The sequence below is a fragment of the Acomys minous genome, assembly GCF_964271855.1.
Source record: "Acomys minous genome assembly, chromosome: 9".
NCBI lineage: Eukaryota > Metazoa > Chordata > Mammalia > Rodentia > Muridae > Acomys > Acomys minous.
In genome coordinates, this window is record NC_140490.1 from 61,207,801 (window position 1) to 61,234,630 (window position 26,830).

The following is a 26,830-nucleotide window of genomic DNA, read 5'->3' on the forward strand; positions in this document are numbered from 1 at the left end:
AATGCGTAAAGATAAATGCTTCAGCTTGGGTCCTTGGCCTACTCCTCCTCCCTGCACTGCCTGGTAGTAGGCCATGCCTAGTTATTTCCAGATGCCTTGTGCTCAGTGCTCACGCCCAGTGAGTGCTCAGGTTATTCTGGGTGAAAGGTAAGTCCTTTGAACTCAGATGCTCCTCTGGACTTCAGAAAACATCAGTGTAATGGTAATAAGAAAATCTCACTAATTCTTTTGTTGTTGTTGTTGGATTGGGGGGGGTTGTTTTTTTTTTGTTTTTTTTTTTTGTATCTCACTAATTCTTATTGGAAACTTATACTCATTGCTATACTCATGTGCTTTGAGATGATAGTTTAGTCCTGACAGTGACAATAGCCTAAACTTGGATTTGATTTAATTATAAACTTAAATTGCGGCAAGTCAGTAGAATATTAAAATCCCAAAACTATGGCCACTAAATTTTTTTTAAAATTTGACAAGGCTCTTTCTTGATGACCTTTGTGTTTTGCTAATTGCTGTGGAAAGCTGAAAGATTGATTTCTTTTGTTCTTGTCAGGCTGGTTTGAGATGAGGCCTTTTGTTCTGTTGAGTTGACTTGAAACTTCAGTCCTCCTGCCTGTACCTCCTGAGTGCTGGGACTTTAGCTGTGTACCACTTCACCCTTCCTCAGCTTCTTAATTCCTCCATGAGGCGCTGGGGCTATTTAAGCATTTGGTTTTCCACGGCACCCTCATTGTGCTTTTGATGATATAATGTTGCTGTGGATGTTTTGAGATTGTGTTGGAACTTGTAGTCTCTGTCCTTAGGACATAGAAATCTATTGGAAAATCTGTTTAGAAATATCCCTCATGCTCCTATGCCAGTTTCTTCCAAAGCCCAAACATTTTGTCATTTACCTCCATCTTCTGCCTGCTCAAAAAGCAGAGGCAAAGTTTACTGTCACATGGTGTTCATATCCCATATAGCTAATATGGAGAAAGCCATTAAGTGGTGTTTTCTCTTAACATTACATAGATATAGACACTTAAATAAAATCATCCCAGAAGTTCCTCCTAATTTAATCCTTGTTTATGACAGATAAAAACCTGGCACACACTGTCCCGGTTATTCAGGAACCTGACATAGGATCTCTTTAGCACAGGTCTTGAGACCGTCCTGGTCAAGGAAAAGTTGCCCCTCTCTCTCATAATCAATCTCTCTTTTCCCCCTCCCTCCTTCCCTCCCTCTCTCCCTCCTTTTTTTTCCCTTCACCCCCTTCTTCCCTCTTTTCCTCCCTCCCTTGCTTGGTCCCTCCTTCCCCCTCCCTCTTACCTTCTCTCCCTGTATAAATGTATATATGGGTAGACATATTTTTGTTTTTATTTAATATTTATGTGTGTGAGAGATTTGAGATAGGTTCTTACTATATATTGCAAGTTAGCCTAGAACTCATGATCCCCGTTTCAATCATCCTAATGATGATATTATAGGTTTGTACCACCATATCTACCTTGAGACTCCATATCTTAAAGAATAGATAAAGAAGAAATAAGAAAGGTAGATATACATTATCATTAAGAGATAGAATATTAAAACAACTTCAGTGCTTTGTAAATTTATGGAATATTTTACCCAAACATCTCAAAATATTTGTACAAAGTTCAGAAGCCCATTTTTGTAGATGACATTTAGGTGAAATTGGAAAATGTCCTTGAAGTAAGTATGGTACAGAGAAACTCTTGACTTGGAAGTATATCATTCTTTGTATTTCGATGGATGTGCAAGTTTCTGGATGATGAGAGTGAGCACCATTTATTTTGTTAATAGAAAGGCAGCCCAAGGAAATTCCTCTTGGCTTTCCTGTAACTAGGTTTACCCTGTGAGCAGTTACTTCCCTCCCTCTTCCCATGGGTCCCAAAATAGCCTTATTAATAGAAATATATGATGTTTGTGTTTAAAAAAAATCAGGGTGGTCTTAAATGTCTGTCTTCCATTCTGGCATTTCCCTTCATACAACCCTTTAGAATTTTCTGTTTAAAAACTGGCGTTCCAATAGCTTTTCTTTGGCCTAAAGCCTGGGTTACACATTGAAACAGCAAATTAGGACTGTTAAGACATCCTCCAAAGAAGTGTTTGTTATGAAAGTAAAACTGATATGACACTCAGAATTAGAGCTTCTTAACTTGTCTAAATGACAGCTAATGATCGTTCTTCTTTTTATATTGTTATTTTAGGGGGGGAGATGGGATGAAAGAAATGCCTAGAGGCTGATACTGTTAAATGTCAAATGTACTCTACTGATAATACATCTTTTGTATCTTTTTTAGGAGCTAATTTTGTTACTCGAAAAATTAGCCGGTCAGTAGCTAAGATTTACCTTGGACAACTGGAATGTTTCAGTTTGGGAAATCTGGATGCCAAACGAGACTGGGGCCATGCCAAGGACTATGTAGAGGTAGGAAGTGACTCATTACATTAAAACTGCCTGTATCAGTTGATACTTTAAATGCCAGGTCTGCAGTGAGAAGCTTGACCTAGACGTGGTCATATATAAACTTCTGTTGACAGACACACATGGTTAACTGTGCTAAACTCTGTTTATGGCTATATGGCTTCCTTGTTATTGCATATGCTGAATATTACTTAACAAGGAAGTCTTTCCTTAATTTTCTTTTATTTCATTTGTCTGAAAGTACTGGCTAGTGCTTTGAATGATGGATGTGTATATTGACTTTTATAGTATTGGGAGGCTATTCTTCACTTTCTAACACATGTATCCTACCTGACTTGTTCCATATTTTCTCTCCTTCCCACCACAGCATTCACAAAACCACTAATTCTCAAATCTTCAACAAACAATATTCCATCTTGGTTTATTTAATGTAAGACCTTTAGATATGGCGTCGCTCAAATTCCTCACCGAGTACTGGCATTTTGGAGCTCTATGCTAAATCTGGTGGCAAACCACACATGCTGTTGCACACCCCTGAGCTTTACCCATCATGGTACTGTTGCAAGATGATTTGGTGTGGTTAAAGAGTAATCTAACCCTGCTATAGTTAAAGCTTTCCGCTCTTGACATTCCAAGAGTGGAAAGCATAAAGTTAAGCTTAACATTGTTCACTGAGTTGTGTGCAAGTAGTGTAGTTTTCTTCCTTCCTTCCTTCCTTTCTTTCTTTCCTTCCTTTCTTCCTTCTTTTCTTTTCCTTTCTTTTCAACTAATTTTTCTTTGCTCTGATGACTGTGCTTTTAAATATCCATATTATTTCTGTGGCCAGTTTGGCTAACAAATGGACATGAACTAGTTTGGTAGCTAGTTGGATCCCTGTCATTATGCAGCTGTCGCATAATCCTGTTCCCCCGTTAGACTTTCTGCCTTAAAGGAATTTCATCTGGAAATTGTACATGGTATCCATATGCAATGATTTAATCCAAAATAAAGAACATCAAAAAATTAAGTAGATAGCAGTTCACTTGATAGTACAGTGGTTAGCGTCACCTGTTTTCATTTTTGTTTGCAGCGACTAAAATTGTCCATGAACATGAAGTATTGGTTTATTTTATGGACATAAATTCTGACTTAAAATTTGGACTACTGTAACATTTGATTTTAAATTTGTTTTAACATTTGATTTTTAAGGTAACATTTTAAGTTGTAATTACAAATAAACATTTATAGTAGACATCCTTAGATATAAGATTATTACATCAAAACGATTGGTACTTTTAGAAAATGTAAGAAAGCAGAGAGTGAGATGTGGCCGTGAGAAGCTGAAAACTTAAACAGAGGCGAGTTTTGTAACAGTAACCATGTTATTTTCTCAGTAGTATTTATTGCTGGTTAGCCTTCTGTTACACATCTGCATCAACTCAGAAATGCTGAAGAACACTATTTTCAGGACTCACTTGCTTCAGGACCAAATAGACTGAATTATATTCAATTATTTTTATTATTTTTTGTCATTTGAGCAAAGGAGACTGTTGGAACTCAGAAATTCATTAAATCTTGAGAGTAGTGGAGATCCTCCACCACACTTTGAAAGTGCCACCTCTGGTTTATTTTTTCTCTTTATTCCCTTCTTTGTCGCCATTCCTTTGAGGTGAATACATGTAAACCTTTGCAGTAAGGGTTAGAAATGACATTTTTTCAATTGGACAAAAAGAATCCAATATAAAGCAATGTGACTGTTAAATATGTACATAAACAATGAGAGAAGCTTGTTAGAACCAGTGGCCTTGTATCCTTCTGACATTGGAAAGGCTCAAGTACCACCTCTAAGAGGCACAGCCATACCTGTGCACAAGGCCTGCTTGTATTCATATAAAAATTAAAAAGCCCATAAACATTTGCCTTACATACTTTCAGAAGGTCTCAGAGGAAGTCACTGTTACAAATGAATGACAAGATGATGTAATACATTATGCCCAAAGCCAACATATGGAAAGATCCACCTGGGGTCGTGGTGATTGGGTCTTTAATAAAATTATGGAAGTGTCCCAGGGCACCCAGCCCAGTTACTCACATACATTAAGACCTTCTACCTGACAGCTCAGATGTCTTTGTTCTACAAGACAAGTCATTTTGTGTGTGGTGGATTCTCCTGGGATTCCAGCAGTAACATATGCTGAGGATGTAAGAAGCTTTTTTCATACCTCTCATTTATATGTTCTGAAAGAAGTTTAAATTACTTAGTTCCTGAAAAAAGATATTATTTTAAAATTCATATGTTGCTACTTTGAAGTAGTATCATAACAATTGAGTTGCGATCTGAATAAATTAATTAAATAATTTTTAAAAAGTAGTTTCATTCCTTCTGTTTCTATGTTTATTAAAATGAGATTCCTTTAGAGACTTGCAATTACATGGTTTTTTTTTTGTCAAAATTAAAGGCAACAGTCATAAAAGTACAGAAAAGCATAACTTGTTTAAGAAACGAGTGTTTCCTGACAGGGTGTTCAGCCTCTTGGCAGGTGTAGGTCAGACCGTTCATGTGGGTGTATCATTTACACTTATTAATTAATCACAGTGCCTCTCATTTAAGCATGAAGCTATGTCTCATGTACACATATCAACTAATCACAATGACTCTCACTTCTACATAAAGCTGTTGGTAAATTTAGAGGTTCTTCATTTAGGTGTAGCGAACAATTGCCCTTCTTGCTGTGACATGTTAGATCCAACAGTGAGGTGAATTGCTCCTCTGCTAACACCAGTGATGCCTCAGTTTACCCATCTATGAAAAGAATGTGGCAGCTGTAAAAAATACTAGCTACACTGTTGGTCATATGATAGCCTCCCCCTCTGTCTTATAAGCATTTTAACCACAATTTATACAGTCATTTCTAGTTGCTGGATTTGCCTCATTAACATCTACTTACAGTCCTGTTCCTTAGATCAAAATATTTTAAGAATAATTTAAATGAAGAACATACATTTCAGCTTACAGAACGAATGTTAAAATTTTATCTTTTAAGGACATAAAAAACTATTATAGTGTTTTCAGTGTCCTTTTGCAAACATTTTATATTCAGAATGATGACCACTCTTATTCCCCAATTTAAAGTAGTATTTACTAATTACTGTTAATGCTAATTGCCAGCAGTTTTTAATCTTAGTTTATGCAAACAAGTTTTTAATATAAATCTTAATTTATGCTATCAATTTTTTATGTTTGTCATAAAACATAGCTAGATCCCACCTGAAACTTTTCATATGGTTTTGTTTTCTTTACTATTTTCTGAGCTGGCATGACCTGCACTGCTGAGGAACTGACCCGACTGGGATTAGATTCATGAAGAAAAGATAGATACACAGACACATGTACAGGAAATCTGGGACTGGATGAGCTATGCAATCTGATGGAAACACACCAGCAGTCTGGAAAGTCAGCAAGTTTGTTTTATACATCTAAATTGAAGAGACAGGTTTATGGTATTAATAAAGATGTGGGTTCTTGTACACCACTGAATAAGGAGGTAGGATTAGCTAATCCTAGCGGTGGTGGTGGTGTCTCAGTAGGGAGAGCAAACTAGGCTATAAATATCTAGAAAGAAGAAGCTGGGGCAAATTGCAGTCAGCATCTGCACCCAGACTGGAGAAGGTGTTACAGCTCCCATGAGTCTGAAGCACTGGGCTCCTTAACATGGCAGTGCTCCCATCAAGAACACATACTCACTCATGACATCATCTGTTCCCCACACTGGGTCCTTCATGTTTTCATGCTGGCTTTTCTTCATGAACTCTGAAGAAACCCGTAGTGACTGTGACAGTACTGTGTCACTGATGTTCAAATTATCTCCTGTTGTCCACACTGTAGCAAAGATGGTGGAATATAGTCACAGAAGAAGCCTTTGAGCTAATTTTCTTCAACATAGACTCAGTTGAAAAATGTCATGGTCACAATTCTAATTGTCACTAAAGACAATCATTTATATTTTATTTAAGCTACATATGACTGAAAAGAAAAGCCGGACAGGCATGGAGCATGCCTGTAATCCCAGGACTAGGGGAGGGAAGCAGGTAGATCTCTGTGAGTTCAAAGCCACCCCGGTCTACAAAGTGAGTCCAGGACATTCAAGGCTACACAGAGAAACCCTATCTTAAAAAAAAAAAAGACTGAAAAGAAAGGTATAATACACAAAGTTAAATAATTTTTTTTAGTATTAGGATGACTGCATCAAACATATGACATCTGACTGTGCTGTGTGTCCAGATTAGATTGAGGTAGGGACCCAGGCTTTCTTGAACAAGGAAGGCTTTAAAGAAAAACAAGCATAGATACATAATAACACTCTGTAAAGTAGCTTGTTTGATTAACAAGCTCTGACTGTAGTCCATGTTGAATAAGTTTTCTGGAACATAATTCCATCCAGAAAGTACTGGGTGAGCTTATTGACAGGAGCTATCCAGAAGTATGCTATTAGCACAAAAGGGTTCATTTCCCTTGGGAGGTACCACCTTTCCAAAACCTGAAAAATAATTTGTCAATCCATAGCAGGTTTTCTTGAATGTAGCTTATGTCAATGGAGGGTTCTTCTGTCCAGAGGCAAACTAGGTGACTCACTCAACAACGTGTTGGTGCTGTTTAAAAGTAGTACAGTATATAACAGTAATGGTAGTGGTAAAATTAAAACTATACTAAATATAGCCACATATGAGGTACTTGAAATATGACTGAGGATTTTCTATGCATCATTTTATATAATGGGTGCAACACTCCTGAAAGATGGTGTCACATCCTCATTGCACAGATGAAGGATCTGAGGGGAGTCGGACCTCCACGGTCTCTCTCAAAGCACCGGAAAGGCAGATGAAACAGATCTCCAGCCCAGGCTTGGCGCCTGTGCTGCTCTTCTCATGTATGTTAGTGAAGGTACCAGGTGCACTAGCAGGAGAATCTGCATGCTGTTCTGCTTCCACGGAGAGGAGAAACTAAGCTTCTTCTCTCTTTTTCTTCTTTATGTTCATGACTGAAGAAGAACAGAAGTCTGTTAGGGTAGGATTCTGGCCGGGATAACTCTCGAGTCTTGATAGAGCTATTCTTTTAGCTATATCAGGCAAAGATGCAGAAGCTAAGTTTGGGAAGAGCATGGAGTGAGGTTTTCACTCCCACTCCCACTCCAACTGGCTCTTCCTGAGAGCTTCCGTTTCTTAGCCGTTACATGAAAGTGATGAAGCCCTGCAGAAGAGAAGGCTTACAGAGCCAGAGAACACTGACCTCCCCACTTCTCTGTCAGGCTGCTGCTAGTATCTCATACCCCATATTACACAACTCTGAAAGTCAGAGATGCCTGGTAAATGTCCTCTAGTCTTATTTAGGGGAAACTTACTGCTTGTGTCATAAGCTGGTGTGTACATCTATAAACACACGCAAATGTTTGCAACACAGAAATGACAAAAGAAGGCCATCAAAGTGGGAAATGGCAGCGCAAATGTATGTAGAGGTTCCCTAAATTCAATTCAGGGAAATGGATTTTTGCTTCATTTGAGTGTGAATAATACATATTTTAAAGAAAGGAAAAGTTTTTAAGTATAATTGTTTTAGATTTCAAAATGTAAAAAATTTCTTATATGTCCTGTGTCTCCCAAATAAAGCCGCCCTCCTGTTTTTCGAATTGTCTTTATAGAAATGTTTGGTTTGTTAAAAATACATAGAAACCACACTATTTTTATAAATAAAGACGTGTTCTTGGGGTGTTTTTCAAAGACTTCATTTAATACCTCCTTATAAGGTCAGAAAATTTTATTTTCCAGTGGAAGGGGTGTGTGTGTGAGTGTGTGTGTGTGTGTGTGTGTGTGTGTGTGTGTGTGTGTTGTATATATAGTATATATACAGTATATGTAACTGTGGTATGTGTGTCTACGGAGTATGGTATTTATAGTGTGAGTGTGTGTGTTTGTGTGTGTTGCTAGGGATGAACTATGTACCTGATGTACTAGTGACATCTCAGCCTGTGTAAAAAAACTTTAACATTTTCAATCTGTTATATATTTTTAAAAGCCAAGAAAAATATAAATAGTCAACACTCTTTTTCTAAGACAGGAAGATCTTTTCAGATCTTGATAGCTTGAAAATAGTGGCCTAGGATTGACTATGCCCCGACATCAGAAAGTGTACATCCATTTCAGTTATAGTCCTAAGGAAAGATGCTTGTCCTGTCTATATTTCTCACATGAATTACTCACCATGTGACTATCAAGGTAATGCATTTAGATCACATATAAAATCAAGTACGTGACAATACATTTAAAAACCAGAACTCAGAATATGTCTCAGCTGATACATTGCTTGCAATGCAATAATCAGAACCAGCATTCAGAATTCTAGCATCCACATAAAAGCCAGGCAGGGTTAGCACCTGCCTATAATCCCAGCTATTGAATTAAATACCTAAAGTCAACATCTGGTCTCCATGAACATCTGCACATGTATGCAGACACATTTGAACATACATACACACATATCACACATACATATACATGCAAATAAAGATGCCTTAAAAATTTTAAAGCAATTCTTGAAGTGTATGTCTGAGTGAACATGAATTAACATGTGAATATAGATTTAAGAGGATAGAAAAGCACATAGAATGGAGTTGCAGATTCTATAGGCCTAGGCCTATGGACATGGGTTAGGAAACTGTAAATGGTATTTATAGTTTTCATGAGTAGCAGTTAGCCTCTTCTCTGCCCTCTAGCCACTCCCATTGATGAGACAAGTTTTCATCCATTACCCATAGCCTGACCTGGCATACTGAAGAAGACTATGGCTCTCCAGGGTGTTACAAGTTTGTCTCACCCTTAGATGGTATAGTCACGTTCCCTGTGTGAGACGATCTCTCCACCTCCTCTTCACATTTACCTGTCTTCCACCTCTCTCCTAGCTTCCCTACTCCCAGCTTTGCTCACCTGATGTTTACTTTCTTCCACGAATGAGTGAAAACTCTTACATTTTAATAGCAAAATTATTTGTGCAATGCATTTGGAATATCCTCATCACATAGGGTACCATCTAAGCTCACAAATAGTTTTTCTTATGAAAATAACCAAATATTAGCATTCAGTGCTTCCCTTTTACACTAATGCATTTAGGAAAGGGAAAATGTATTTGCAATCAATACTGTCTTTTATACCCATGAGCTGTATACACACAAATACTATAAATATGTCTCTCCAAATTCCTCTTCTCATCTTTAATTTTCTCCCCCTTTTCCTCTTCTTCCTCTCTGTCTCATTTTTTTCTTTCATTCTATAACTCTCCCCCACCCCCCCCCAAAAAAAAAACTCTAAAGGCAAAGTTCCTGTGTTGAATTCATTGTAACCATAGTTTGGCTTTATCCTACTTATGGTCACCTTTATTGCAGGAAACCATTTACCTAAATTACATAGTGTGTTCTCATGGAACCTGGCAGAGAAGTTTAGGGATCTGCCCTGTTGCTTTCTGGACCACTAGAGTGCCCACGCTGGGCCCAGGTTTCTGGACTTGGCCTCAGGGGATCCTTTAATACAAACAGTTAATTGTGCCCTTTTTATCCAAACCTACAAAACCAGGATGTTCTAAGATGAGCATTCCTTTAAGTGAAGAAACATATTTTAATTTCTGTTCATATTTACTCCACACTAAGAACTGTCTCTTCTGCTTATTCTCTTCAATGGAGTCACAGCAACAACGTAGTTACTGGGAGTTGGAGTCTGGGCAAGATTTCCAGGTTCCTGGTCTATCCTTTAAATAATTGAAATAAGAGCAGTGATCACAGTAAAAAGCTCACACAGACTGCCAAGTAACTGGGAAATTTTATTCAAAACAAAGCTTAGAGTGCATGTCAGACTGACTATACTGTAAGAGGTCAGAGCCACAAGAGTGAAGATATTCAATGGCCTTGATTATATTTTGGGGCATATTTTTTTTTTCAAGAGAAAGTAGTTGTTACTAAGGAAGTAGTTCAAGTGGTTCTCTGTTTGTACTGACAGGTATAGACCATGTAGACCTTTGCTTACAGTGCACATCCTTCCTGCATATTGAATCTGGTTTTAACCATATGAATGCCCAATTGCGCATAGGCATAAGATGGTCAATAATGGACTCTCCCTAAAAGTTTTCTTGAGGTCACAATGGCCTTCCATAGGTCTGGCATGTTTCAGACTATGTCTCAGTGAAACCTTAAGGCAGGGGCTGGGTCTTTCTGATTTTTATTTGTTTGCATGTCATGCCATCCAACTTGCTTAGAATAGAACAAGTGAAAGTAGATATATGACCATTTGTCTGTAAATTGGTGCCCATTTTAAATTTTGTAAAAATGAGATATACGTATGAGATGTGTGTTATTGTAAATATTTTCTTACCCTATACATTTCCCACTCACTAAACATGATTTTACTACATTTTTGTTGATATATGATAGGTTTCTAATATTCCAGCAAAATGTATTCAAGGACCTGCTATAAAGAAAATGCAGGCATTCTCATATGCACTTATTCTATGCCAGCTTCTAACAACAGAAAGCTAGAATCATTTAGATCCAATGATTAGACTTTATTCTCATTTTTAATAAAGTATCTGAGTTAATAGAAAAGTATAAAATGCTTGATCCACTGGATCTGATTTACAAAAATAAAATAAAACCATAAAAATAGTACTTACTTATGAAGTCCAGTGCCTCTCATATCTGATAATATGTCATGAGGGAGTTTAGAAACTTCAGTATTGATGGGCTAGCACGGTGTCCAAGGATCTCACTTAGTGGATAGTTCCTCTCAGTAGACCTAGATTTCTATTGCAGGTGATGTTGTTACTGAAAAATCTTTAGAATCTTGCATTTCTTCCCTTCTCATCTTTTATTAACTTTAACACACAAAATTTGGGAGCAGGTTATATTTACCTTGTAATAAGGGGCTTTGTTTTTAAATATACACAACATTTTACATACCGATTCTTTGTGTGTACAGGGCCTGAGATGGAAGCCAGGGCTTTGCTGTGCATGAGTATGCTCTGGAGCTTAGAGCTACAGCCATGGAACCTTATAGATTCCCGTTCCGACTAACTCTACAGGAGGGTAAAAGCAGAGCAGGTTGTACAGGAAGATGAAAAGTGCTCTGCAGTACTGGATGAGGTTTTTGTGGGTGTGACTTTGTTTTCTGCTAGTTGCTTGACTCCTACATGTTGAGAAGACAGGCCCCAGTCCCTCAGTCTGTCACAAAGCCTCTGACTCATAGACATAATGATGGTGGCTGGGCACCTGTGTGGAGGGAACAGGAGGCATTCCAGGCAGATGACTGTAGCCTCCCACCTCTTGCCACCAAGCACATGACAGGGTAACATATGCCTCTTATTTACTAGGAAAAGGCAAACATTAGCATCCCAGTAGTTTCATGGTTCTTTTTTCTGTTTTTCACACAATGTCTCCTTTATGTCAAGAATGACCTGCTGACTGTAGCTGTATCTTATATGTTGAGGTCAAACATAAATACAGGAAGTTTTCATCAGATCTTTTCTTAAACCTAGAAGAATATTGTACTCCTGGCTTTTCATATCCTGTGCTTTGCTTTTCTGCATTTGATTTCTCACCGAAACCTTCAACCATGGCTAGGATAGCCATAAGAAGAGGCTGGTACTAACTTTATAAAGACTCAAGAAATTAAACGCCACCAAACCAAATAACTCAATTGAGAAATGGGGCTCAGAATTAAACAGAGAATTCTCACAGAGGAATGTCAAATGGCTGAGACACACTTAAAGAAATGCTCAACATCTCTAGTCATCAGAGAAATGCAAATCAAAACAACTCTGAGATTCCATCTTACACCCATCAGAATTGCTAAAATCAAACATTCAAGTGACACCACATGCTGGCGAGGATGTGGAGAGAGAGGAACACTCCTTCATTGCTGGTGGGAATGCAAACTAGTACATCCACTTTGGAAATCTATCTGTGCTATCTCAGAAAACTGGGAATAGGGCTTCCTCAAGACCCAGCTATCCCACTCCTTGGAATATACCCAGAAGATGCTCCAGCACACAACAAGAAAATTTGCTCAGCCATGTTCATAGCAGCCTTATTCATAATAGCCAGGTCATGGAAACAGCCTAAGTGTCCCTCAGTAGAAGAATGGATAAAGAAACTGTGGTACATTTACACAATGGAATACTACTCAGCTATTAAAAACAAGGAATTCCGGAAATTTGTGGACAAATGGATTGAACTAGAAATGATCATAATGAGTGAGATAACTGAGAAGCAGAGAGACTCAAATGGTATATACTCACTTATATCTGGACACTAGCCCAAGGGACAAGTCCCATGAAAGTCTTCACCTACCAGGAAAGTGGGATAGAGATGAGGACATCCTATGAGACTCTAGGTGAGAAAAATATAGGGGATAGGGAAGTAGGTGGATCCAGAGGGTCCTAGAAACCTGCAAGAGGAACATTATGATGGGTGGATCTGAGCCCAGGGGTTCTGCTTGATCTAAGGCACCAACCAAGGACAAAAGGTGCAGTCGTCATCAAACCCCTACCCAGATCTGGCCAAGGGGCAGAACATTCTCCACAGTTAAGTGGAGACTGGGGACTGACTTTCACACGATCTCTGGTGTCTCATATTTGGCCATGTACCTTTGTTGGGGAGGCCCAATGGCACTCGGTGAAGGATAGCGGACTACCAATAAGAGACTTGATACCCTAGCACCATATTCAGGGGGAGGAGGTCTCCCTCAGTCACAGTCATAGGGAAGGGGCATTGGGGTGAAAGTGGGAGGGAGAGAGGAATGGGAGGATGCATGGGGTGGGATAGAAAATGAGATGTAATATGAATTATTTTATTGTTCAATAAAAATGTGTTAAAAGAAAAAAAAAAAGAAAGAAAAGGCTGATACTGTAGGAAGCTGCCCTTCCTTCCCCGAAGTCCTTGTCGCTGTTGGCGCTTTTGCTTCTTGGTTTCTGGGTCTCTTTTGGTCTCTGAGACATCCTTGTAAGATTTCAGAGCCTCTTTTCACTAACATTAAATATTCATTGATTTGTATATGTATGGGTGTTTGCCTGCATGGATATGTGTACCACCTGTGTGTATGTTGCCTGCAATGGCCAGAAGAGACATCAGCTGCCCTAGAACTCCAATTACAGATGGTTGTGAGCTGCCATGTGGTTGCTGGAACCTAAACCTAAGTCCTCTGCAAGAGCAGCAACTGCTGTTAACCACTTAAATGTATCTCAACTCTACTTCACTGACTAAATGGTGATCACTGCAGTCATGTACCTTTCACTAGGCATTATTATTATTATTATTATTATTATTATTATTATTATTATTATTATTATTATTATTGTTGTTGTTATTATCATCTTTTCAAACGTCCTGTTTTGTCACTGATCTTCTAAGTTCCTCCCTTATCCAACTTCAGTATGAGAAATGGAATGAGAATAGCTGTGAAACATTTAAAGAACCAGAGGTCACAAGGCAAAGTCCTGCGTGTTAAACAGCACGCATCCTCTTCAGTATTAACTTAATAGTTGTACAGTCATGTAATTTGAGGAAGATATCACCTCTGTACAGGAAATACAAGTTTTACAGAACTCATTTCATTTGATTCTTATCTTTAAAAAACAAAACAAAACTGAAGAAGGTTCAAGAAGGGGCAGGGTGGTTTAAATTCCATTGCCTTTTGTCAGAGGAGCTGAAAGTTTCATTGTGGCTGACTATCTGTCAAGGCCTTTGGGAAACAGCATCCTTGACTGCCTTGGGCTGGTGAGTCATCTATTAAAATTATCCCTGATGAATTACAAGTTTGCTTGCCTAAGTGGATATGGCAAAGGACCCTAGGATCTTAGAAATCTCGTGGGGCCCAGAGAAAGCAGAGTGGCTTAGCCACCTCAGTGGGATCTCGCCTAGCTCCCTAGACCCTGACTTTCTGGCCTTGGCAACTTTCTCCCTCCTGTCTTTTGGTTATTTTCTCTTTCTCTTTTCCTTGCTTTTCCTTCCCTCTCGTGGGTTGGGATCTGCTCTCCCAGCAGGGTATCTTCACAGCGCTGACAGTGACTTGAATGTAAGCCACCTGACTCCATACCTTTGTGCACCAGCAAACCATAAGCAGCACGCAAAGCATTGCGTTATATCCAGATACTCGCTTATTTCTTTCTCCTAAAGCTGTGCTTTTCATGAAGAATGGGTAAAAATACACATGAGAATAACAGGCTATACTACATAAGCCAGATTATATAGTTGATAGTCTACTCAAAAAAATTTTTTTCTGACGGTTTTTACACCTGCAAGAACCCTGAGGTTTTCAGCTCAGCTGAGGTAGCTGGGCAGCTAATTCCAAGCAGCAGAGAAGTCCTTCCTCCTCCTGCATTTGTGAACAATTTTAGTTCTTATTGTCTTTGCTTTTAAGAAAAGACCTTTTGGTGATGGAGAGTTAGCTCAGCGGTAGAGGGCTTACCTAGCAAGGTCAATGCCCTGGGTTCCCTCCTCAGGTTCAGGGTATGTGTATTGGGGAGAGGTGAAAACACTTTCCCAGACTTGAAATACTATTGTTAAAATATTCACCCAGCCTTTTCTTGACGTTGAAAATGTTACTAATTACTGTTCACTATGTAAACTACTTAAATTACTGTACCATTTTAATTTTATTTTCACAAAAGTCTAGTAAGATTCTGTCTTTGTTTCCCATTCAAGCCAGAAACTAAGACATGGAACATGAGTCACTAGGTTCGCCCCATTCTTTGCACTGTACAGCAGACATTACTGAACTCTGCCTGCCCTTTACCTGGATGTGTTCTCAAACCTGCTGCCGTGCTGTCTTTCTGAGATGCCGATGCATTAATGGCGTTCTGGGTCCTGAGCCAAGACCACCATCCTTGTTTGGAGCTCTCTCAGCTACCCCAGCCTTTCTGCTTCCTTGGGAGGGGATGTTCATATCAGTCCCATGTACTCCATGAGCTGTCACTGCCTTACTACTGCTGTTTTCCTAAGGTTCTGGGGTATTCCTGACTCAGCCCAGAGATGCCTCCTAAAGGTATTTGTTGGAGACAGACCTCTTCTCTTCCACTACTATAACATATCCAAGGAACTCACTGTCTTCTCATTGGCCCTCTGGCTAATCTTCATTTGTAGCACCCAGTACTCTGCTCATCTGTTAATGCCTACCCAATTGTGTCAACAAGCCTTTACCAGATCAGACTTCTAGGTTTGTCCAATTCAGACACTGAAGAAGCTTTGTGTTTTGTCTCCCAGCCTTCTCTGCTGACAGTTAAGATTTTCATTATTTATAGCCACTATTGGTTTGCAATAGAACAGTTTCACAATCTGACAGTCCCAATGGCCATTCATACTGCTTATCAAAATTGCTTCATATGTTAATAGGGGCATGCCTGATGTCCAAGGGATGGCAGTTAGTGGCCAACATGCCTCTCAAATCCCAGGGCAGAGTGTTTGGGATCATTCCAAGCCTGTGATCCCAGACAGACAGTACCTCTTGTTGTCCTATGCACCACCTTCCATACAGGCCTGACAGTCAGACGTGGCCATGGACAGTGCAAAGAACAACACAGAGCTCCAACTGCCTACTCAGGAAATTCATTAGCCACATTTGTGTCTCATGGCAATCTGCTGGAGGGCCACCCGAACATCCAGATGTTATGCGTCACAGATTCTAATTGAAGAGATCGGCATGAGTGTTCTCCAGGAGATGCATGTGGCTTGTCCATAAACAGCCTGGTGCCCTAGTAGATATTTGCTCAGGCTCAGGTGTCTTGCATATAGGCTAGGGGAGCTCTGCATATGTGCTTTTCCTCCCAAGAAACCCACTTAGGTTTCTGTGTCAGGTGTCATCATGCCTGTAGACTGTGTAGTTGGGAATAATCACATTTTACATGGTGTATAAGAAGCCAGAGTATACACTGTAGTCACATCAGACTATATTTAAAGGTTCACCTTGCAGAAGACTCAAGTTCGAGTCCCAGTACTCATGTCCAACAGCTTCATTTGTAACTCAGCTTCAGGAAATCCAATGCCTCTGGCCCATGGAGACCCCAGCACACATGTTCACATACCCACACACAGTATCACACACTAGCACATCATTTTTAAAGATTAAAAAATAAAATATTTTTCAAAAGGAGAGGGGCTGGAGAGTTTGATCAACAGTTAAGAGTGCCCAGTGCAGCCAGGTATGGTGGCACACGCCTATAATCTCTGTGAGTTAGGCCAACCTGGTCTACAAATTGAATCCAGGGCAGCCAAGGCTTTACATAGAGAAACCCTGTCTTTAAAAAAGGCCTACTGCTTTTACAGAGGATCCAACTTAAGTTTTCAGCGTGTGTGTCAGGTGGCTTATAACCACCTGTAACCCCAGCTCCTGAAGATTCAATAATCTTCTAGACCTAGTGGGCACCTGTACCCATAATAAGCATTACCCACAGACAGACACATGTATTTAATTTAAAATAATAAAAAATAATCTTCAAAGGTTTGCCTAAAAAATGTTTTCAGGACAGTTTGCATATACTCAGTGCTGTTAGCTTCAGTTAATTGCAGCAGTACCCCCATAGCATCCTCGGTAGCCTTTTTCTGTCAAGGAAATCACAGGCCTATGGGATTAACTTCTCTTAATGCAAAACCAACTGTGCTTCATATACAAACATCTCCTGCTAGATTTCCATTTTACTCTTTCTACATTTTTGCGTTTGACCTATTAGTTCTTTTTTGCATTTATACAGGGGAAAAATGCTCTCTCAGCAGAACCATCTGGCTTCGTTTCCTGTTTCTCTGCTGCACTGTGTACTCTTGCAAGGCCACCCTGCGGCTTTCTGAGAGGTGGTGTTACACTGGTGGTCTTGCCGCTCAACTGCAGTGATGGGAATTTACACTACAGCAGGCCTCTTTAAAGTGTGATGTTTCCAGAGTGGAAGATTGCATGTTGTCAGTCTTCACACTGTATTTTTTTTGTTTGTGCTTCCCCTATAGCTAGAATACTATCTTTCACAAAGAATTACATTGTTCTAATCTTTAAGGGAGACTTTTATTAGAATATATTTTATTTTTTTAATATTTGTTCTAATTGTACATGTCTATGTTGTGTGTCTGTCTGTTTGTGGGGCTGTGCACATGTGTACAGATGTCCACAGAGATTAGGAGCTGGAGTAATACATTATTGTGAGCTATCGGATGTGAGTATTAGGAGCAGAACTAGAGTCTATTAGTAACAAAGGCTGGAATTAATAATGAATAATAAAAACATACAAATTATATAATAAAAGAATTGTACATGTATGACAGAATTGAGATAACCTAATTATGAAAGACAGTTTGTAGGGCTATAGCCGTTAAGAGAGCTTGCTGATACTCTAGAGGACTGGAATTTGATTCCCAGCAACCATTTGTGGCAGCTCACCACTGTCATAAGTACGGTTCTCTTCTGGCATTGGCAGGTACCCACACGTGTGTGCATACTCAAATGCCAACATGCATACATATTAGTGCTTTTAAAAAGCAGTTTTTAGTGCTACTTTTGCCCTTCATTCCTCGTAGATATGACATATTTCCATAGACGTGTAACCACAGTTTACAAGTCTGTAATTTTATGTTGTAATGTTCTATAGATACTGAATTTTTTCTGACCTCCTTTTCTTATTTCATGAAATGCTATATTTTACTATAGCATATATGTTAGAAACAAGCATCAAAAGAGTTTTTTCTCTTTTCTTCCTTCCCTCCTCTTCCTGATTCATAAAAACGTGCTCTAGAGTTCACATTTGGATCAGTATTGGGTAGGGAGTTTCGGGGTTTTGTTGTCATTGTCGTTGTTGTTGTGAGTGGGACCCAGGATCTTAGGCACGCTAGACCAAGTGTTCTACCTCCAAGCTAAATCTCCAGTGAAGAGTGTGTTTTACAAGTGTTTGTACTTACAGATGGTCAAGATAATGAATGGCTAGTGTTTGCCCTAGTGCCTGTTACATAGGAAGACCTACAAAATGGAGGCCCTTCACAACCTTTAAGTTGACCCTTGCTTTTAACAAGAGAAATGCAAGTGCCAAAAAAGATAGGCTACAGAGCTGTATTCTGCCTAGGATGATGTTTACCATTTTTAAATATTACCTTAGACTTGCTCTTTTTAGAGAAAGTGAGAGGAGTTAGAGACTTTGAAATAAAGTCTGTGTCAAAGGATCCAGCTATTTGAGCTATCACTTCCTCTGTGGCCTGCTAGTCTGTGATCCTGTGAAGACCCCCACCCCACCCCACCCCACCCCGTTCAGTCCTATTGCTGCTTGGAGGTGGGCAGGATTGAAGAGGATGCTCAGATTTAATTTTAAGAAGGAGGAAGGAAGTTAAAAATTGAGGCTAGTAAAAATTAATGAGGAACATTTAAATCCTTTAATGGTATAGTTCATGTTGAAAGTCAGAATGGTGCATGCCGTTATTACATGCGTCTGGCAACATCCTCTTCGGCTACATTTTTTTCCCTTGAAAATAAGCCAATGTGGCAGAGATGGCATATCATGTGCTTGTGGTTTCTATTCATTCTCCTGGCAGATTCCACATTTTTTTCACAGATGCCACACTTTGAGTGGAGAAAAGAACTAGCAAAAACGAATTAGAATAGAAAGGTCTGTTTACTCTGACAACTCCCAGCTATAATACAGACCAGGATATAAAACATGGTTATCAGCCAAGTGACCACTTCTGTCTCTTTGTGCTTAAATTTTTATTTTGGGATGGGAAACATTCTTCAAACACAAAGGGTACACTTAATATACCAGTTTTTATTTAAGCATTCCTTTTTAGTTGTAGGTGTTTGGGGAGGTGGCATGACGCAGCAACCTGTGTTAATGGTCCAAAGAGAACAGCTCAAGTTTTGCCTGCTGTTCTCCATAGGATGTTAACATGCTTCTTAAGATGATTCCTTTAGAAACACTGCTCTCAGGTAGTCCTGTCTGTGGCCCACATCAAGTGTAGGTGTGAAATTCTTGCTAATTCCTTTGTTTAAGAACTGTCTCAGACCTCCGTTTACCTCTGACGGTCTCACTTTAGACCTCTTTAGAGAGATGTTTCAGTGACTAGAATACAGAGTAAGTCATATCAGCTACATGTAGTACAGAAAGGTTGTAAGCCATTTCCTGGGACTGGAGCTTTAAAAATGTGCCTTTTGTAATTTAATTGATTAGTTGATTTCCAGAGATAGTGTTTTTTCTTTTGGGGGGGGGGGACATAGGGTGGTGGGAAATCCTGAAGAAGAAACCCAGGACCTCCCATATGGGAAACAAATGCAATACCATTAAGTTATTTATATCCATAGTCATCTATGTTTTTCTTGAAAGCCTTAAACCAGCTTTACATAACAAAGCATTAAAAATTAAATATTTAACTGTTCTAGACAAAAACCATCATATTTCCCAGCAGGTATCAGCTTCATCATGTGGTTGATGGTTGTTTCTGGTTTTTAGGTGAATGAGTAAGCACATGCGTTCACAAATTATCTCTGCATGGAGCCTTAGTCTTCCATTTTCCTGCTTATTCTCTTCTTGAACTATAAATATGGAGGTGTCATTGATTCTATGGGCTGATGCCAGATGCTTGTGCGCTTCAGAGTTAGGCACTAGACTTCTGAGTAATTTTAGATTCATAGTCTAAGAATGTTATTTCATCCTAAGAGATACCCTATCCATATAGTCATTATAAAATCAGTGATGTTTTAAAATATTATTACAGAATGTAGCATAGAGTACATTTTTATGTTCTAACATTGTACATTTCTTGAGCAACAAAGAATTTATACAGCCTGGTGCCCTCCTCCCTCATCCGTCCTCACAACTTTCCCCAGTTATTCTGGTTACTGGAAGCTAACGTCTAGTTTTGTTTATGTCACTGGATAAAAGATGCTAATTAAAGTATGCTTTGAAAGAAAGACAATTTAAGGTACATATGTAAAGTACATAATTTTGTGTAATGCCACATTTTCTAACTGGGGGATAGCTCGGTGGTAGATTGTCTACTTAGCCTTTTCAAGGCCCATGGTTTGGTCTCCAGCAATAATAATAAGTATTATTAATACTAAAAAAGAAAAGCTTCTGGCAACCACACTAAAACACCAAATAATGAAATGGGTTGGAGAAATGACTCAGAGGCTAAGAGTACAAGTGCCTCTTGTAGAGGAGCTGAGTGTGATTCCCAGCATTTGTATTAGGCATCTCCCAACTGTCTGTAACTCCTGCTCCGGGGCATCTGACACGCCTCTGCTCTCCTTGGGCATGTGCACACATAAATAATAATAATAAATATTTGTGTTAAATAATAAAAACATGACATTAGTGTTACTATATTTAACTCAATCAGCCTCTAATGTTATTTCAATAAGTAAAAGATATTTAAAAATCGAGAAATTTTACATTCATTTGTTTTAAGTCTTGAAACTTCAGAGAAATTTAACACACTGTATAGCTCATTTCAACCAGAAACCAACATATTCAGGGTACATTGCGAGACAGTATCTGCCATCATGAATGCTGGATATTAGTTTCTTTGGTTTGGTTTCTGGCAGGTCAAATACTAGAATGTGCACTTTCTCCATTTCTCTGTGGTTGACCACATCACTGATGTATCAGTGACTCTCACTTTGTCTCCAGTGATCAGCTGATAGGCCCCAGCCATACCAACTATATCCCCGATGGAACACTGAAATTCTTCCAGTTTCCTCAGAGAGAATGTTTAGGGAAGTTTAGAAGTGACTGCACCTCAGCCTTCTAGAATATGTCTAAAATTTGGAAAAAGGCAGTCACTAGGGAATCTCGCTGAGGGATTACTGGACACTAGTCCAAGACTGTGCAGCTTACAACTCATAGCTAGCCCTTGGGAGGTCATGAGGAGCTTGCAATTTTTTAAAAGATTGTATTCTTTTATTCTTAGTTACCTAGGTATGTAGATGTCTATGTAGATGTGTTCCCATGAGGGCAGGTAGTTTTGGGGATCAGGAGAGTATGTTGGACCCCTGAGAGCTGGAGTTATAGGTAGCTGTGAGCCACCCTGTGTGGTGCTGGGAAACAAGCCTATGTCTCCTGCAAAAACAGTAAGTCTCTCTTAACTGAGTCATCTCTCCAACCTGGGTATTAAAGCAAAGGGCCTAAAAAACAAACAAACAAACAAAAAACAAACATCTAGTTGTTGACGTAGAATCTTGTAAGCACAATCCGTATGTTTGAGTCTGGACTATTCTTTCTGGTGGCTAATTCAGAAATGTGAAGAACCTCAGTTGTCAAATAGACTGAGTGGTTATTCTCCTCAGAGGCTTTTATGCAACACCTTTCCTCCCTGGTCTCTCTTACTCCATTTGAAGACTGACACACCTCACTGTGAGATGGCTATAACAAAATTGGTCCACATTTTTAACTACCTTATGCTAAACTTTTAAGTGGAAAAATATGAGATATCTATAAAAACAATGTAGGGCTTGGGCCACAGCCCTGTGAGAGTATGCTTATCTAGCATGTCAGAGGCCCTGGGTTCCTCTCTCTCTCTCTCTCTCTCTCTCTCTCTCTCTCTCTCTCTCTCTCTCTCTCTCCCTCCCTCCCTCTCTCTCCCTCTCTCTATCTCATGCACATATGCCTTACTTACCAAAATTTTACATATAGATATACATCTTACTTTTTATAATCCCATTTGTCCTTAAAAGTTGACATGTACTTTTGTAAGTGTATGCCAGTTTCCTGAGGACCAGAAGACATCTTTGATGGTAGTTTTATAATTGACTTGTTTAGTAATGCCCCACAAATCACTGCTCTTTCAGTCAACATGGGCTTTATGGAACAACTAGTCTTTTTGCCTGGGGAAAGAAATGTACAATAGGAAAGTTCAAACTTTCCCTCTGAATATTCCTAGTAATTGAGTTTGCTGAAATAAAGGAACAATAGGTTAATAGGAGAAAAGGCCTCCAAATTTATTAGTATGCATGGAAGCCTTATAAAACATGAAGCTCAGTGAATGGCTGATGAGTGAAGCTGAAACAGTAGAGGAAGAAGAGGACTCTGTAGGTTCGATGAAGTTTAGGGAGAGGGTGAGTAGTGAGCCTGAAGAAAAGGAAAGGCCTGGGAGAAAGCTGTCCTGGGCTCTGTGATGTTTGATTTCTCGTTTCTTATTCTCATCTACCTGACTGTAAGTAGACAAGGAAAATCTTTTCAGAGAAAAAAAATAATATCTGGCTCGCATTTTCTGCCCCTGGCTCTCTCAGTTGTCTAAGCACAGAATCTGGAGATTTCCTCCTGAGCCCCAGCAAGTGTGTCCCTTTAGGACACTCAAGGGAGTAGTCACGTGTTTTAAAGATCTCTTTGAGCTGGGACAATTCTAGGAGGATTCATGTCACATTTCATGGTTTATTACTCTATAAGCCAATGGTGGATATTGATTTTTTAATAACTTAAAACTCCCTGTAAAGTATTTTTATGAACTTACCCATAGTTGTGGGTCACATCATATCGCTTGGCTTCCAGTTTTTATTTGGATTCAGCTTTGAAGACTTGTTCACTGAACTGTGGTGCTGCACTAGCTAGCACTCAACCTCCGTTATCTTGTCTTAACCGTCTCTGTCCTATGAAGCTTTAGGTTATCTGAGTCTGTGCTTATGTGAGTTTACATTAAAGTAGTCATTTACACGCACGCACACACACACACACACACACACACACACACACACACAGAGGGTGCAGAAAAGGGGAGCACCATGGTTCCCAAAACCTATAACCAAATAAGGAGAGAAAATACCCAGAGGAAACTGATGTCAGAGTGTGTGCTTGCAGAAACAAACATGGTATCACTGTCCTTAGCCTTCAACCTTCTCTTCACAGAGCAGTAGGAGCATGGAGATTCCACCAGAAGTCAGTCTAACAGATAAAGGAATGTGTACTAGAGACTCTTGCTTGTCTGGGAACTAAGGTACAGCAGGGGAATCACTGACACCTTATATTACTGGCATGACTTGGACCCACCAGCATTTGAATAATGATACAGAGACTTATTAATTTTTATTATAGCTTAGACCTTAGCTTAGGCCACCTCCCAGCTAGCTCATATAACTTAAATTAATCTGTCTGTTCTTGTGCTCTCTCTTACTCCGGTCATGTCTGACCTCCTCTATGTCACTCTAGTGAGTCTTCCTGCCTGATTCTTTCCATGGATACCCTCTATCTCAGACTGGAAGTCCCTCCTTTCCTCTTCTTCCCAGATATTGGCTGTTAGCTCTTTATTAAGCCAACCAGAGAGTGAGGAAGGTATATATTTTCAAAGTACTGAGGCAAGTGATAGTCCAGCAAGTACTCTGCTCTCTTCCCAGTACATAAATCAATATTTGAGCAATACAAAGACAACCTTCACACTGTATACAAAAATGTTACCCCACCAACTGTGCCCATAGATACCCTGTAGTCATTCTCCACTCCAGCACCCATACCTCAAGGCTGTGTATTGGCACTGCATCAGTTATGCGGGTACTTTGCGGTCCTCCCTCCTAATGTGGAAGCCTGGATCCTTTGTACTGGCACAGCCCTGTGTGTGAAAGCTAGAAGAGGGTTTACAGACTTTTCTTGCAGGAGTGTTTAACCTCCACTTTGTTCCTGAAGAGTCAGAGGCTCATCTTGGTTTAGTAAAGTATCTCAGAGACACGTGGCACCCATGGGAGGACTTATTTCTCTTGCTTTTCTTTATGCTGTGAGCCATGCTGCCTCCTCTATTTTTTCTGCCTCTGTATCATTTCTCTTTTCCTCTTATTCTCTAACTTGGAGGGGACTTAACTTTGCTTCTAAAGATTTTTGGCACTGACCTCTAGCAGCCATATGCTCTTTGCAACAATGAGGACAGACCCATTCCATTTACACTCACTGCCAGGGAAGAGGAAGGGCTTTATTATAAGATGCTGTAATAAAGAACACTGAAGCACACTCACTAGACATGCTCTAGGCCCTGGAAAACCTGTAGAGGGCTGCCAGTAAATACTACTCTGAGAGCCTGTGGGCTGGTTATAGGTGAAGACGTGTCACCATCCTGGTAGACCTTGGCCAATGATAGTGAGTGGGTGCAAGTCATTGTCAAGGTTTCAGCCAGAAAATTTGTCCTGGATAGAATTCACTAAGTCAACTAATTGTTTTGTCTTTGTTTAGTCAAATAATCCTGCCTTCTTTTGATTTATACTGACTGCCTGAGGAAAGGACATCTGAGGTAAAAAGCAAGAAGCTTTGGTCTTCTTGAAGATGGAAAATGGGAGTTTCACATCACCCCAGTTCTCAGCAAGGAGGGCCCACCCAGCCTTCCAGAGTACAACTGAAGGCTCTGATTCATACTCGCTTCAGGGCAGTCCTTTTTCCAGAGTGAGAGTGTGCATCCTATACTGTACCTGTCAGCCAGAATTTGCAGGGACCATTATTTTATCCCCATTGATTACACTTACTCTATTTTGTACGTTTTCATGTTATTTAAATCTTAGGATTTTAAAAACAGCTTTCCCTGAGGCCATATTCCTCCACCGCTAGTGCCCTATAGCCCTAGGAAGTCTGGAGGTCTTATCCTGACATCACGTGCTAGACAATCAACAGCGCTTTTCTGTTCTGAGCCTGCCCTCCTCCCCAAACCTGAAATAAATCAAAGTTGGTTGAAACTCAGTCGTAATAAATCAAGACCTGTCCAGAGCTGGAGCCTGCCCAGTCAAAATGTCATACTGTGGCTTTCACTGAGGATTAATTAAAGGCCTGATATAAAGCCCAGATGTGCTGCAGGAGAGCAGCCGGCTGCCTGGTGGCCATGTCTCCCAGGTTCCTGCCCACCCAAGTACATGGAGGAGGCAGATAGAGAGGCATTCAGGATTGGGAGGGTATAAGAAGGGAGGCACTCATCAGCGCATTTGGATAGACTTTATCTAGTATGCAGAAAATAGAATTTTCTAATGAAGCAAAATAAATAAAATAATAAAATAAAAACTTTTGGTCTATGTACACTTCTTGCTTAACTGGGGAAGAATAGAATTTTGTCTTAATCAAGGAGAAGGAAGAACAAGAACCAAGTAAATTTCATTGCTGTAAAACAGTGTTCTGAGATTGATGTGTGATTTGCTCTGATGCACATTCTATTGACAGAGGATGCAGTGTGGATTAAGCTTTTCTCATTGTTTCTTTGTTGTTTTCACAGGAAGCTTACTCCAATAAAGGTAGATTCAGTCATTTTCTCCCAGTTCTCCCCAGGCTTACATCAGTCCACATAACCATCCATAAAGGTCCTGCATTAAGTTCCTATTGGGTAAATTAAAATAAAAATCTGTGTTCAATCTGAACCATTTCTCCATATATACACAGTACTAAATTGAAATAGAAATGAAAAATCATTTATTCAAAACCATATGTATTAGCCATGCTGTTAGATGACTTTAAACTTAAAACTTACAACTGTTGGTTAGAATTTGATTTATAAGCAAGGAATACATCGAAGATTAACAGTATTTCTGTGATGATGTGTACACTTGCTGAACATTGAAATTACCTTTTAAAAAGTAGAGATAACAAAGTAAATCAACTGATTACCATGCAAACTTTGCCAAGTAGTTTCATAGAAGAAGGTTCTTTGTGACTAGAATTTATAATTTTATAAACCATATCTCTGTTAACATTAATTATTAGCAGTGGAAATCTGACTTATCCTAAAAAGAGATCTGCTCATGATGTTACACTGACAGTTAAGCTACAGATATGATCTTAAGTGATCTGAAGGCTATTGTGTAAGGGATTTTAGTCATTTGGACTTTACTACTTACAGCCATATATAGCATCTTAGTGGTTTTTTGTCTCAGATACTGAGGTTGAGCCAGAGACAGCAGTTTCAGCATTCTTCCAAATATTCTACATATCCTTTTTCTGATTCCTGAAAACTGATGGATCATTTGAAATTGTTAAAGGATATAAAAGCATTTTTTTTCTAACGTCTCTCTTCAAGGTTCTTATTTAATTATTTAGAAAAAAAAGACGTTTCCATTAGTCTAGGTATTTATATTTTCAGAAAGATTAGCATTTCATGCTTTATTGCTTAGTCATTAAGTAACTTATGCTTAGCAATGCCTTTCAATCTGTGTTTTAATTTAAGTGAAGTTGATAAGCCTACAACATAGTGAAGACTACATTTTAGGACTTAGGAAATTTAAAGAAATAACCTCTCCACATTGTCTGTTTTAAATGTCCTTGCTTGTTCAATCCTCAAAAATATGGGCTTTAATTCTACACTTCTAGAACTTAGGGTCACTTATTCCTGGAAAAGTAGCAAAGTCTTTGGTGTGCTTTTTAGATACTCTCATTCATAGATTATCTGTTTGTATTTCCTTTGCGAGAGATATTTCTACCTTTAA

General features: G+C 39.3%; 1 protein-coding gene across 1 annotated transcript in view; it reads left to right on the forward strand.

The window, feature by feature from the left end:
• The window catches only part of GMDS (GDP-mannose 4,6-dehydratase), a 526,050-nt gene that overhangs the window by 238,474 nt on the left and 260,746 nt on the right, over nucleotides 1-26,830 (forward strand). The window contains exon 7 of the mRNA XM_084796267.1: nucleotides 2,301-2,428. Coding sequence (XP_084652393.1) covers nucleotides 2,301-2,428 — 128 coding nt within the window. The remainder of the gene's footprint in view (nucleotides 1-2,300; nucleotides 2,429-26,830) is intronic.